Raw genomic sequence first — 15,373 nt, 5'->3', positions numbered from 1 at the left:
TCAGCGCTGAACACACACACGGCTGAAACTGACATCCATCTTTTATTACAGCAAACATATTTACAAACATCAAGTGTATTCTTATATTACAAAATAATTTAAAGTTTTAACTCCAACATCCAGCTTTAAGTGAGACATGTAGGTACAGACTTCAAAGAAAAACTAACAGCAACTCTTTGCTGACACCTCAGTACTATATGTGATAAATAAACCTGCTTTAAATACATATTTATATTATTATCAAAATAAAATGATGTTTTTTTAAAATAATTTCAACAAGATCGACCTCTTATCATTGGACGATCATACACACACGGGCTCTTTGTATCACACTAAATTATGTATCAAATGTCATATTCCATGCTTTAATATTGCAGGTGACTTAGTGGGAACAAAGATGAGATAACAGCATGGAAAAACAGCACTTCACAGTACCCTACCCTTGTTACTTTGGTTAGCAAATAATCAAGATGACACAACCCCTAGACAAAAACGTTAAAATAAATAACATTAAAGACAGATTAGACAGGCTTTTCAAATGCTGTAATGTACACAGAAGTTTTTCCAGTAACGAAGGGTCAGCGTTATGGCATCTTTAGAGTCAATCGGTTCAGTTTGACACTTCTGGAAGAATGGTAGTTTATGACCTGCTTTCAACAGAAAAGTCAGGTTCAGTCTTGCAACTATGGTTCCCAAAACATTTGTCACTTAACATCTAATAATTTGTTCAGGTTAAAAGATTTCATTTACACAACTGTAACACCAGTTCATTATGTGCAATGGATTTGTCAAGTTTAGACGTGCAAACAGTAATATTTGCATGAACTATTTATATCAGTAGGAGCTGACAGTTGTTTGTGTAATTTGTACCATATTTCATTTACGGCTGATCCAAACCAAAAATATCGGTTTGACAGTGGAGTAAGCTTCTCAAATAGGACACATTATGGAGATAGCATTACCTTAACTGAAGTGGTTGTTGGTGCTGCTAAATCGTTCAGCTGCATTGTCATTGTGCTTTGGCTTGCCAGTCATTCGCCAGTTTATAAAAAATTATTTACTTCTAATTTTAGTGCTGCGAGACACTAAGGCTACGTTCGCACTGCAGGCGAAAGCGCATCAAATCTGATTTTTTTGACCCTATGCGACCCATATCCGATCATGGTGTGACAGTGTGAACGGCACAAATCCGATATTTTCAAATCCGATCTGGGTCACTTTCGTATGTGGTCCTGAATCCAATACATATCCGATGTTTCAGAAAGCGACTGCTGTTTGAACGGTCAAGTCGCATTAAATCCATCTTTTACGTCACTGACACAAGACAGACGCCAATTATCAGCGCCCGATAAGACATCGCGAACGCTTCCTGGCCATCCGGTGAAACTGCTGGGAAGACAACGTTGGAGAAACGTGAACATTTTATTTGTACTGCATAATCTGCAGATTCTGACAGAAATCTGCAACTATCCTTTGAAGCACCGCTCCTCTCTAAAACAGCAATAAGGATAATTATTAGGTTATTTACATTATTATGTAAATAACAAAATAACTTAAAGCAAAAATTGGGAAACGTGAAGTCCGAAGTCTTTATACTAAGGGCCATCAGTCGAACAATACTGTTTGCTCTGGGTCTAAACAGAGCGCGTTGTGTGTGACATCTTCTTTTGCGCATGCGGGCCACTTTGAGCGTTCACACTAGAGCGCATTTGCTGTCGATTTTATCTGTAGTATGAACGGGCAGACCAAAAAAAAAAAAAAAAAAAATCGGATTTGATCAAAAAATCGGAATTGAGCATTAAGACCTGCAGTGTGAACGTAGCCTAAGCCCACGATTACTGTGAAATTCTGTCACATCGACTTGACAAACAGAAAACAATGTTTTTCTGCCTCATGTTTTACCTGTGCCGTTTTACCTGTATCCTAAACAGGTCAGTGCCGAGACTGACCTGTTTAGGATAAATCTCCATATAGAATTTGCTATAAGTCAGTGATCACATCTTTAACAGGGATGTGCTTTGGTTTCCAGTGTTTTGGGAGAATCCATCTAGCGACGGAACCAGATCCAGGTGTTAATGAGCCAGAAAGCCACGGTGGCAGAATACAGGATCACCTCTCGCTTTGAGCGTTCTTTGTTTTCTTCCTCCAACAGCTGCAGACGCCGATTCAACTTCACAATCTGAAAAAACATTTTTTTTAAAACATTTTAAAAAAGGCGAAACACTTCCTGTGCTGGGCCTAACTAAGATTTACTGAAACATGCGCAGAGAAATCTCCACATCTGGCTGTGTTTCATTGCAGTGCACAGAGAAATATAGCCACTAACAATTAAACAATACTCCCACTCTCAAATAAAATCTCTGTATAGCTTTTTACTTCTTCAGTTAGTATTTGTGTTCCTTATTTTTGTTTGTTTAGAGTCGAGTATCTAATAACTGTAACAGAACACTTGCTGCGTGCAGCTCTGTCGGCATCCTTCAAAAGGAGCCATATCCATACATTATATCATAGTTTACCGTAAACCTGAAAGTAAGATAAATACATTGGGACAATACATAAATTATCCATCGCCTGCCCCTTTTCATTCATGCAGAAAGCAAGCATATGAGACATTACCTGTCGTCTCAGTGAGGAGGCATCCACTAAACCGGACTCATCAGGGTTTAAATCCAAGGCCAGATCCAGGTGTGTCCTGTGGAGATGAACACATTTTCATTCAGCCTTTAATGAGGGATTCGATGATTTTGTGACCAGTATTCAACTTGATGCCTACTCACTATATACACCTGCAGATCACATTCACCTATGACTGCTGGCCTCAGCCATAGGTGAATGTGCTCAGCTTCATATGTTAATATGATTGAATTTGTGCTTAAAAGAGTGTGGTAAAGGGCTCACAGACTTTGAAACAATGACACACAACAACAACAAACAGCTATGATCAAATTGGTCTTTTAAAAGTTGCTTCATCCCTGGTAATAACATTTATATTTGACTTCTTTCTCAGCTCAGAAACTGAACACATTACAAAGATGTTCTTGTATTAAAACTTTAACCCCAATTCCAAAAAGCTGGGATGCTGTGTAAAATATAAAGCAAAATGCAATGATTTGCAAATCCCAGAAAACCATTTTTATTCACAACAGAACATAGAAAACATGTCAAATGTTCCAACAAACTCATTAAAAAAAACTGGCTCAGTTTGTGTTCGACAGCAGCAACACATCCTAATAAAGTTGAGACCGCGTCAACAAAAGGCTGGAAATGTAAGTGGTACTAAACAGAAACCGTTGGAGGAACCACTCATTATCTCCGATACATAATATCATTTTAAAAGATCTGACATTCTGACAAAAATCTCCAATCAAGTCAAACAGCTGAAAATCAATACAGAATTTCAGGCAGCACTGCATTAAAAACAGACATGTCATGGGAATCACAGCTTGGGCTCAGGAACACTTAAAATCACTGTGTGTAATTCATCATTACATCCACAAAAGTAACTTAAGGCAGAAGTAGAAACCTGTGATCAGGTGAAAAACAAGGATGCCACCTCCACTGGACTAAAGAGGAGAGGGACCAACTGGCTTATTATCAACTTTCAGTTTACAAGCCTGCATCTCTGATGGTATGGAGTTGCATCAGTGCCTATGGAACTGGCAGCTTGCACATGTGGAAAGGTACAGTTACAGCTAAAAGGTATATACAGGTATTTGGGCAACATATGCTCCCATCCAGATAATATCTTTTTCAGAGAAGGCCTTGTTTACTTCAGCAAGACGATGCTAAACCAGTGTTGAACTGACTGGAAACATTTGGAGCATCATGAAATGAAAAATATGACACACGAGACCCAGGATTGCCGAGCAACTAGAATCCTCTATCAGACAAGAATGGGACAACTTTCCTCTCCCAAAAGTGCAGTAACTGCTGTCCTCAATCACCAGAAATTTACATGCTGTTATTAAGAGAAGAGGGGATGCTACACAGTGATAAACATGACCCTGTCTCAACTGTTTGGTTTTTTTAACGTGTTGCTGCCATCAAATTCAAAATGAACTAATTGTGGCGGAGGTGTGGTCCCCTTGGCTCAGCTGCAGGGAAGGCATGGTGCAGTGAGCTCAAGGGGCAGTACCAGAGAGGTTGGAGGGACAGGTAAAGGTTATTCATCTAATGAGGTCTTCCCTTCTTTATAGTGATGTCGAAGACCAGAATGAGAGACGCGTGTGTGAGGTCAGGTGAAAAGCTGACCGTGCTGAGACACTGGTGCCACACTTAAACACACATGTTTGAGATTTTCAAGTCATTGCATTCGATTTATTTATTTATTTAGCAGTGACCCATCTTTTTTGGAATTGGGCTTGTATTTGCTATTTGCTGAAGTCACGTTAAGGAAAAATAATCTATGATTTCTCGTCAAACATGTAAGTTACACATTGAACAAAGGGGGATGTACACAAGTCAGGACGTCAGGACTGTGACGTATGAGAGTTTTAAAATTCACTTCTTTTAATAAGAAACTCATGCTCATGACTTTTTCCTGAATTTCCCCACAACAATCATCTGTTTCTTTAACAATCTTTCTTAGTGCAAAGATTTGTAATAAATTCAGCCAAAAAGAAATGAAGAAAGAAAAAACATACCTGCGATGGCTGTCATCAAGGACCTCAAGGACCTGCTGGTAAGCACGGCGTGTCGTTGACTGGATGTACGTCAGGAGCCCAGCAGCTGTAAACAGGTTGATGTTTGCATCCTCGGGGGAACAGAGGGGAGGACACAAACGGACTGGGGGGGCAGAAGGGGAAGGGGTTACACTGGCAGGGAGATAGGTGGGGAGAAACATTAAAAGAAAGAAGACATTTTTATAAATCAACCAAGAGTGAAAGAAAGCTTTGCATTGGAAAGGCAGCGGTGGGGAAGCAGTGTTTCAAACGTAGCTGTGCCCGTACCTTACATCGCCTCTGCTGATCTGACTGCTGTGACGGCCGGGTACGTTCTCACTCGCGCTGCGCTCCCTTCGAGGCCGACCATGAAAGCTGGCCTGTTGTTAAATACAAATTTGAAATAACATCAAGCTCAGTTTGCAGCAACGCATGATTGCTGATTGATGAACCACACTTAGTTCAGCCAAACTGACTGGAAAAATAAATCTGTAATTTTGGCCACTTGATTGATGTTTTTCCTACAGAAGAATGTGTGATTATTAATGACTATTCACCAATTACCAATGCATTATTTTTCTATTGTGTCTTAAGAACCTCAAACCATACTCCATGGAGAAATCAAAATGGGAAGAAGTGCAGCACAGCACAAAGACAGTCCTTAAAGCTAAAAAATAAATAAATAATCACATTCAGTTTTCATTGCGTCTCATAAATCCCACGACTCCAGGCAATTTTTGTAATTAAGGACCAGTATGTTGGGATAAAAAATGTCAGCAACACCTTCAAGACCACCATCAAGGAATATCTAAACTGATAGTACTAATAAAGTAGAAATAATGCTGTGTATACTAGTTGCTGCTCACTTATTCATAAGGAGTCACCACAGCAGGTAGCTCTGCGTATCTGATTTATCCTGGCGCTAAACCCTTGAAACTCAAGGGGGGGATATTTCACTTTAGATGTGTAATATATGGTACTGCAACCATCTCCATTTGCATAAACATTTCCCTAAAGTTGGGATTTGCAGGACTATTTGACTAGACAACTAATCCTCGCTATTATCACACGTACTAGTAGTATAATCTAAATTGTTTTAAATTTTGATTGAAGCCAAATGCAGGTAAATTGCTATGCAGCCACCTGCCACCAGATGGCGCATCGTTGTTGAGAAAGGCCATAAATCTGCTCATCTAGGCCTGATCTCTTTGTTAACACTATTACTGTTCTTTTAAAGGCAAAAGAATGAGATTGCTGATACAAGCAGTGGAAATGTGCCTTCTCCAAAAGGTCAGTGGGCACTTCCTTAGCAATAGAGTGAGGAGTTCAGTCATTTGGGAGGGGCTCAGAGTAGAGTCGCTGCTCCTCCACATCAAAAGCATCCAGCTGAGGAGGACGCCTCCTGGGTGAGGTGCTCTGCTGGTCATTTCCTAATGGGAGGAGGCCCTGGGGTAGAACCAGGACCTGCTGTACAGACTATATTTAATCACCTGGCCTGGGAACACCTGGACGTTTCCCCGGGATAAACTGAAGGAGAGAGGGAGGTTTGGACTTCCCTGCTTTGGCTGCTGGCCCTGCAACCCATTATTTGTTGTTTTGTTATTTTAGATTTTAACTTTTATTAAAGTGGTTGTCATGAATTTTTGAACAGCGACATAATGGTCAACAAAATGCACCACATTTTTCTGTTCAACTCATTGGTTTTTCTGCCAATGCCAATTGCATTAGTCAAATGCTGATTGACTGACAAGTGGGCTGGAACAGGGAAGGGAGCGGCAATGGAGTTCACCAGGAATGGGAGGATTGTGAGGAAAAAAATAAAAATAAAACAAATCACAGACCAAAAGATAGCACATGAGAAGCACAGACAGTGGGTGCAGTGAATACTTTACATTGTTTAACACTCAGTACCGCTTCAGCTCTTTGTAGATTATAACTTCACTCTTCTCAGCAGCTGGCTAACATACCGACAACAGCACAAGCAAAAGTAGCCCGCAGACCGGTTGTACCACATATTTTGTACAGTGCCTCAATCGACAACAGACACTCTCTGCAAGTAGACAAGCCAATGGAGTGCCAGCATAGTCCCAATGCACTAACACTACTGAACCATAATGTCAGCATAAGGCAAATATAGTATATCACTACATTATGGATCCACTTGAAGTTTTGAATATAATGAGAGAAGAAAATTCAATATTCTGAGAAGGAAGCTGAGATTACTCTGAAAGAAAACGTACCGCTTGGCTGGGATTGCGCTGTGAGTTGACAGTTTGGTCTGTTTCAAGCGAATCCAGAGGCTGCTCGGTAAGGGTGAGGACACGTGGAGGGGCCTTCATGTTCAGGAGGTCCACAGGAGGAATGGACTGAATCAGATCCAAGTCTCTTGGACATGCAAATCGAGGATCCCCTTCATCACCTACAGAAAAATTGGCCATGAAATTTTTATACAGCATATACATGTTTTAAACATAATACCTCAAACATGACTGCCAACTGTCATCCTCACCTGCAACAACAATCCTCTCAGGAACCTGCATCAGAGCTGTGTGAATGGGCAAAGGCTGCTGAAGTGGTATGGATCCCGCTTGGCTCTCTGGGGCCACTTTGAGGGTCTCTGGGATTCGCATGCGCTGGCTGATGCCCTCTGTATACTCCAGCTCAAAATGGATGCGATTCATCTCAGCCACCTCTGCAGAGGGGCTAGTGAAAGTTGCCCCACTCATCCAGCTGATAACCCACAAAATGGGAAACAAATGAAACGCACATACAGATACTAACCAAACAAAGTGTGGGTGTGAGTGTCACTGCAGCTAAGAGTTCAGAAATATAAGCTCAACTTAATGCCCCATTTTAAATAACAGATCAAGGCTCATATCTTGCCTGACTTTTTTATTACATGCCAATTTACAATAAAACACATGCTGCAGTTAACCCTGAATTTAGCCAATTAGCTCAGTAGCAAATGGTGCTACCTAAACTTTAAACACGATCATTAGCCTGTGCAAAAAGCACCTGCTCCAGACGGTGTAAGGTAGTGGGTTTAGGTCCAAGCTAATGAGTACACTACGAGAAATAGCATTTCATGTTACGTCGTTACATAACAGCGACATGAGATGAAGCTGTTGCTGGCACGCCGCTTCAATGTCACTGAGTGAAAATCCACGTAAGACGCCATGTCTAGCTTGTATGTTAGCAATCTAGCTTGTCGCTATGCTTGAAAAGCGTTAACAGACGACGCTATCGATTTTAGCTTATTAAACGCTGCGCTGTAAGCCGCTGCCTGTCTGCACTGACATGCTGGTTAGCCACAGGTCTGTCCTGTCAATACTCACCGTTATGGTTTTACCACCTGGGTTTAAACTGGCATGCGCCAACACGCTGTTCGTGCTGTCATACAAATAGCATCAGGGGCTCCTCAAAGGACCAACCGAGACGGACTCAGCGAAAGCTCTCAACGCTTCTAGTTAGTGTGGGTGTAGCTGTTAACTCTACCCCGCGTGACCGCCGGGGCGGTTACTATGAAGTGCACCGAGAGCCGCAAGAGTTGGTGAAAACCAATGGACATTTAAAATTAGCAGTTTAACCTGCTTTATTTACGTAAGTTGGTCGCGTTTTATTTATTTTTATTGTCCCATAAGTTAATTGGTCTGAACTGCAAAAATAAAATGTATTTCAAATAAAAGTAGCCAACGTCACGGGAAAAAAAAGAAAACAGGGTGGTCAGGGTGACCACATCCCAACAAAGTGTGTGGGGTAAATAGTCTGTGTGTGGGTCACACCAGGGCCGATTAAGATGCGGGACTTTGCTTCAATGTCTGGGTTAAAAATGCACCAACCGGCCAGTTGTTACTGGGGTGTTTTGGTGGCTAGATGGTTTACTTCGAGTGCAGGTTTAAAGTCTGATGGAAATGAAACTTGCATTTTAATGAAGCTGGACCTTTTGTATTGTAGATAGATATTGTAGATTGTCAGCAGTTTCTGGATGATGTCTTTAGGTATGATGTCTATGTATGACAGCTCGTGCATAAAGGTTTGATTAAATAAATAAAAGCAAAACAAAATATAAACATCCATCCATTCAAAATATATTACTCAGTCTTGTTAATATGTGTGTCGTCTTTGTCCACACTATCCACTGTGCTCAAATTTATACTATTATATCTTCATCACAGAGACAAACACAAAGATTTACTCCCACATAACACTTTGGGTGAATCTAACCATCATTTGTCTGCATATGGTTAAATTGATTTTCCCTAATTTGAATTTCCAGTTCCTCTGCTATCAATCATACGCAGAAAACACACACAATCATTTCCACAAAATGTAATTTTAACTGTTAACTTATTTCAGCTTTAAATTGAATTGAACTTGTTCATTTTCTATTTTTGTATGTAATGAATCCTCAGTGGTGTTCTAATGCTGTCTGGCAGCTTGTATGGTATTATGTGAGATATATGTGTATATATATGGGACTTTGGTTAGATCTGAGCGTAGGTAAAACCATTTTCCAAGAGATCACGTGTTTGTTTGTTTTTAATTAAAATTGTGAATGTAGTTTTATTTTATTTTAATTTTTTCCGTGTACCGTGTTAAGAAAAAAACTTGAAAGGTTTGAAGAAGCGTGTCTCTGAAGCATGTAGAAATACAACTCCCACAATTCCAACGAATTTAAGAAAAAAACGCGCATGCGTTCTCGATCTGGGCCATTATTTTGTCCTCCTCAAGCTTCAATTGAACAACGGGCTAAGCGCTCCTTGAAATGAATTAATTATTAATTCACGGAAAGAGCTATTTTCCCCCTCTATTTCGGACCACCGACACTCATGGAGTCTCTCGGTCAGTAGCTCGGCTGCTCAGTCCTCCGTTTTACCCGGAGGCCGAAAACAGTCCGCGGAGTGACAGCCCCGTTAAAGCTTGCAGACTGGGTGTTTATCTAGTTGGCTAGCCAGCCTAGCTAGCTTCCTAGACAGCTACGAGGGGAGAAAAAACCCGAAAGGACAATTTATTGACTTTTGAAAGACAGGACTGTGGCCGTCCCTGTCCCGTCCAACCAGCCGAGGGGATGGCACACCTTCGAGACATGCAGAACCAGGTAGAGAAATGATCTTTTCTTCAACTGTCACCTCCCTGCTTCTTATCCAAGACCAACCGAACCCCCATGGCTTTTCAGGCTTTCCATGAATAACCCGGGTGGTGGGCTAGGCCATAAAAGCAAGTGTTAGTATGCACAGATGTGAATTTATGTATATATAATGTTCTTGTCGGTGTCACAGTCAGGTGTACAACTGACTGCCATCAACAAATGACAAATATGTAATAATAATCTCTGATTTTGTATGAGTGTGTAATAACATTTTATTTTTTCAGAGTTGGGCGTTTAGAGTTAAGTCTTAATAAAGATAATATTTTTTGCACTTAGTGACTTATTTGAAGGCGTCTTTGTTCGCAAATCATTGCTCATTTCCTGCTGTTATGGAGAGACAAAACCACTGAACTTTCAGGAGTCACACTTCTTAAATTACATCCTGGCACAAAGCTCGATCTAGAGTCTAGTTAATTATATAGGGATGTGACTGAATAGATGGGCACTGACATAGATAAGAAGGTTAATTATAAATCACATTTTATATTTGGGCAGTGCATGCAAACACTATAATATGGAGATAAGGGACAACTGTGAACATGGCTTCTGTGTTGAGACTCGCCCACTCATAAGCACACACATTAAACTACAGGGGGCTGTCACCGTGGTATATACTCTGTACTTAAATCCCTCTTTTGCTCTCACTGGGCCAGAATACTCGGTTGGACCCTGAGGAGTACTTCACCAAGCAGGAGCGGATCGGCAAGGGTTCGTTTGGAGAGGTCTACAAAGGCATCAACAACCGCACAAAGGAGGTGGTGGCCATTAAAATTATAGACCTGGAGGAGGCAGAGGACGAGATAGAAGACATTCAGCAGGAGATCACGGTGCTGAGCCAGTGCGACAGTCCTTATGTTACAAAGTATTATGGCTCATATCTGAAGGTGAGATAATGTAAATACTGAAGTGACACTTGCCCAGATGCTTAAATATACAAACACATACAGTGGTTTGTTCCTTCAATTGTTTCCTCCTCCCACAGGGAACAAAGCTGTGGATTATCATGGAGTATTTAGGTGGAGGATCTGCTCTGGATCTAGTAAGTCGATTTCTATTTTTATGCAGCTTACAAAGTTTTAGACAACTCCTACAATAGTGCACTTTTCATACTCGAGAAGGAAAACTCATCCTTTTGTCACACTGTCACCATCCTAGCTCCGTCCAGGACCTCTTGAAGAAACTTACATTGCTACTATACTGAGGGAAATACTAAAGGGGCTGGAGTATCTGCACTCTGAAAGGAAGATTCACAGAGATATCAAAGGTAATGAGCGCTCACTTCGATCTTTACGGCGTTCGGTCCTTTTAAATCAAACTCTGGTTCATTTTCCCCCTTGGTGCTGTTTGTTTGTGCAGATGTGAGCCCAGTTATCGCACTCGGGCACAGACCAAAACAGCCACACAGAGACCCTTTGGAAGAGGTTGTCTTGGTGCAGTTCTAAATGAACTCCAAATAGTTTATTTATGATGTGAATATGTTCCTGGTAGTTGACCCAAACAAACTACCAGGTTACAAGTTTGAGATTTTAAAAAAAAAAAACTTCCTGTAGGCACGTATGCTTTGTTTTCAGTGATACAGCAAGGTACTAGAGATGTGCAAAGGTCTGTATGGGCTAGCAGCTATCTGCGAAATGAAAGTATATTCTATGTATTCTCTAATAGTCCAGCACCTTCTTTCTATATTTACACATCTGTCCAGTGAGCGGACTGAACATCCTGACGTGTTTTTTCTTTTCTCTTTGTGAAAAGATACCAAATCATAGGGAAGAACTCCAAGTTTACAAACTCACCAACTATACCAGAGAAAACAAACTATAGGTGTGAACACACCCAAAGAGTCTCATAGGTGTCAGCTAACAGCTAACATAGTTGTCAAGTTCTGCGCTGGTACAAACTCGGGTATAATCGGTAAGAGCTGTTTTGTAGCGTACGCTCTCGTGAGTACAAGACTCAATGCTGTGATCCAACGTTTTATGTCAACAACTGAACGCTGTGATAAGAGAGCTGCTGCACAGCCGGCCTTAACCAGATGCTGCAGAGAAGAAGTGCACACACTGAAATATGCCAACGAGCTGTGTACATTTTTAACACCATCTGTGAGCTCGAAATCTCACAACATGCTGCGTGTGCGACTTGTATACACTTTTACATATATTTGTGTGTGGAGCCTTTTCTGCTCTGTTCTTTCCTTGTTATGAAAGAATGTAACACTTTGTAATTAAGTAATCGCACAAATAAGGAGTTTAAAACTTTGGTGTGTTACTCGGTGGGGTGGATTTATTCTCCGTATTATTTGTGTTCTTGTGCTCCTTTTCTCCTTTTATCTATAGTTGCTTGTGAAATTAAATGCAGCACTCCAGTCTCCAAAATCGAAAATTAATTATTAATTCATTTTGGATTTCAAAAGTGAGAGTTGGCCTGAATAAGCTGTAACAACATTGTTACTCATTATCTCAGATGTTCTGGCCTCATCTTATTTTTAGCACGTTATATTAACCAGACTACTGTAACAGATACAAAAAGCAGACCCAGATACTTTAGGTTGTATTTTAACGGTCTGTCTTTTCTGCCTTTCTCCCAGCTGCCAATGTGCTCTTGTCAGAGCAGGGTGATGTGAAGCTGGCAGATTTTGGGGTGGCGGGGCAGCTGACAGACACTCAGATCAAGAGGAACACATTTGTCGGCACGCCTTTCTGGATGGCCCCGGAGGTCATTAAGCAGTCAGCCTACGACTTTAAGGTGAGGCAAACGTTTGTGAACAAGCTGTGTGTACACTGAGAGCATGAAGAGACATCATTTTGTTGTTAACCAACGGGAACTGAATTTTGATGCCTTAAACAGCTCTTTATGTCTTTACCCACTCAGGCTGATATCTGGTCTCTGGGAATCACCGCCATTGAGTTGGCCAAAGGGGAACCCCCCAACTCTGATCTACACCCCATGAGAGTCCTTTTTCTAATCCCCAAAAACACTCCACCCACATTGGAAGGCCCTTACAGCAAACCCTTTAAAGAATTTGTAGAGGCTTGTCTAAATAAAGACCCCCGTTTTGTGAGTAAAACACCAACATACATCAGTATCATACATCTGGTAATAACTGCTGCAGAGAGAAACTGAACATGAATTCTTTATCCTACCAAGTATTTTGGATTAGCATGTCTGGTCCTTAATAGGAATTAGAGGTTGTTCTGGTTGTTTCTCAAATATTCCAACATGATCCAAAGTGCGCTCTTGAAAGGCGCCAAAACCTTTCCGAGTAATTTGACACTGAAGCTTGCTTTAGCATGTGTTTGTAGACAACAGCACTCCAACTTGTATGGGCTGAGTGATATTGCCCCTGGTTGGACATTTTTATGCTCCTCATGTTTTTATTCACTACAATATAAAGCACCTTGAGGAAACAGTTGTTGTGATTTGACGCTGTATAAATGGAATTGAATCGAACTGAATTTCTTCTCTGCACAGAGACCAACAGCCAAAGAGCTTCTGAAACACAAGTTTATCACACGTTACACCAAGAAGACAGCTTATCTGACAGAGCTGATTGACCGCTACCGCCGCTGGAAATCGGAGGGGCACGGGGAGGAGTCCAGCTCTGACGACTCGGACATGTTAGTCTCAAGAACATCACACTTATTTGCATTAACAATCAGGGTGTATCCGTCAGGGGTATGTTTGACTCGTCCTTTCAATCTTCTTCCTCTTTCCGTCGCCGCTTCTTTCAGGGATGCTGATGGTGATGTAGATCAGTGTCCCATGTGGACCTTCCCCACAGTCAGGCCCACTTCTATGAACAAGTTACAGAAGGGCTACACGCACACAGATTCAGAGGTAAGGCAGACTGAGCAGAGAGACGGAAACACCAGGTCGAATCTTTTTTCCTTTCTTCTTACGCTCTGTTTTCTCTTTGCAGTCAGGAGATTCTGTGAAAAGGCAACCAAAGTCACAGTGCTTGTCTGCTTTGGTAACACCCACCTTCAGAGAGGTAGGCCATACTGTTGCTTTTTATACAATATCAGATTCATTTAGACAAAATGTAGTAGTCGGAATATTTGCTTGACAATTGAAAGGTCACTGAGGTCCAAAAAGAAGGGCATTCGATGTAAGACTGCCAAATCAAACACGCAGCATTACCTAGTGTGGCGACCCCTTGTGGCAATTAAGCAGCCGACAGCAGCGTTTAGATTCATTTAGACTGGGCGTCGACAACCTTCAGCATCAAGAGGCATTTTAGCTCCTGCTAGCAAACAGTTAGATAAACAAAAAGAAGCACACGTGGGTAACGGGGCACAAACAGGTGGATGAAATTGGGAGAGGATAAATCAATATATATATATAGTAATTGTAACCTGTGGCTAACATGAGCCACAGGTTGCTAAATCTGATTTAGACAAAGGGCCAACATCATGATGCCATGAATCTCTGCCTTGTTTTTTACCATTAACAGGTAAGAGTGAAGTGGGCCTTGTTATGATATTAATAAAAAGCTTGCGCCCACATAACCTGTTTCCTTATATTTACTCTAAACAGAAGGAAGTTTTTTTTTCTTTTGTTTACGTTTCTCACTGCACGGCATACTGAATCGTTCCTGTTTGATTTTTCCTTTACCACCAGTTGAAGGAGAAGCGGCGGGCAAGTGGCGGCGGAGTAGGAGCCATTGAGGAACTGGAGAATGCCTTCAACCTGGCAGAGGAGTCATGTCCGGGCATCTCTGACCGTCTCGTTACACATGTGATGGAGAGAGTGTGCAGGTGATGCACCGCCGTCTCAGCCGGGCTGTTTAATATTAAACAGCAAATACACACTTATCTTATTCTGACCTGCTGCTTCATGTCGTTCTTTTAGGTTTTCTTTAAATGGCAACACCACCCCGTCTTCGCGGTGAAAGCCTCGCTGGATGTAACGTGACCCTTCAACCCTTTTTCAGTCCCCCCCAAATCCACACAGCTTCTCAGATAAGGACCACAGACGAATCCCCACCCACCTCCATCCCCTCATACCTGTACACCCTTCCAAGTCCAGCCCCTGAAGATATCTTTTAATTAGTTATAATTAAATATTTTTACAGTTTTTCTTTATGAGCGGAGAGTATTTAAGACAAAAAAGCCATGACAGTTAGAGCGTTGTGTATCCATGTTAGTGGAAAAAAAACAACTATAATAAATTCTATGAAAAATGTTCCATTATCTTTGCTGTCATATGTCATTAATTTAACTACTGGCTCGTGTTTCTTTTTTATAGAGGACCTATAATACTTTCCTTTATTTTCTGTCATGTATATGCTGTTACATGCTTGATGCTCAGATTACACTTGGCCAAAGTTTAAGTTTACTGCTCAAAAAGGAACACTTAGTCCTCACAGTATAACACCAACTCACTTCAGGAGTATCAACCTGGCCAGGCTGGAACCTCGAACCACTGTGAATTCATTTTGTGTGCTTTTAGAAATGAAAATGATAGCGTGATGGTGAGCTCCTGGACAGTATTTGAGTATTTGGCTGCTTCACCAGCATAAAGTCCAACAGTGGCTCTGGGGATTTCATCCCTGTACTATTCTGTGTTA

The 15,373-nt window shown here is 41.3% G+C and overlaps 2 protein-coding genes across 2 annotated transcripts; one reads left to right on the top strand and one right to left on the bottom strand.

Moving 5' to 3' along the window:
• Positions 1-25: 25 nt before the first annotated feature.
• mffb (mitochondrial fission factor b) lies at positions 26-8,137 on the bottom strand. Its single transcript, XM_087831600.1, has 7 exons — positions 7,997-8,137; positions 7,171-7,391; positions 6,902-7,080; positions 4,950-5,041; positions 4,644-4,814; positions 2,617-2,692; positions 26-2,179 (listed from the first exon to the last, which is right to left on the bottom strand). The coding sequence occupies exons 2-7, from the start codon at positions 7,385-7,387 to the stop codon at positions 2,048-2,050; spliced, it is 867 nt and encodes a 288-aa protein (XP_087687726.1). The 5' UTR covers positions 7,388-7,391; positions 7,997-8,137; the 3' UTR covers positions 26-2,047.
• Positions 8,138-9,360: 1,223 nt separating this feature from the next.
• stk25b (serine/threonine kinase 25b) lies at positions 9,361-14,996 on the top strand. The gene is made up of 11 exons (XM_006786811.3): positions 9,361-9,759; positions 10,464-10,694; positions 10,793-10,849; positions 10,966-11,074; positions 12,392-12,549; positions 12,676-12,861; positions 13,276-13,421; positions 13,536-13,641; positions 13,724-13,795; positions 14,425-14,561; positions 14,656-14,996. The coding sequence occupies exons 1-11, from the start codon at positions 9,730-9,732 to the stop codon at positions 14,693-14,695; spliced, it is 1,272 nt and encodes a 423-aa protein (XP_006786874.1). The 5' UTR covers positions 9,361-9,729; the 3' UTR covers positions 14,696-14,996.
• The last annotated feature ends 377 nt before the right edge of the window (positions 14,997-15,373 follow it).

This window comes from Neolamprologus brichardi, chromosome 18 (genome assembly GCF_056152115.1).
Source record: "Neolamprologus brichardi isolate AB-2024 chromosome 18, ASM5615211v1, whole genome shotgun sequence".
NCBI classification, from domain to species: Eukaryota; Metazoa; Chordata; class Actinopteri; order Cichliformes; family Cichlidae; genus Neolamprologus; species Neolamprologus brichardi.
Note: the sequence above shows the minus strand (reverse complement) of the source record. Positions and strands in the feature narration are given on the sequence as shown.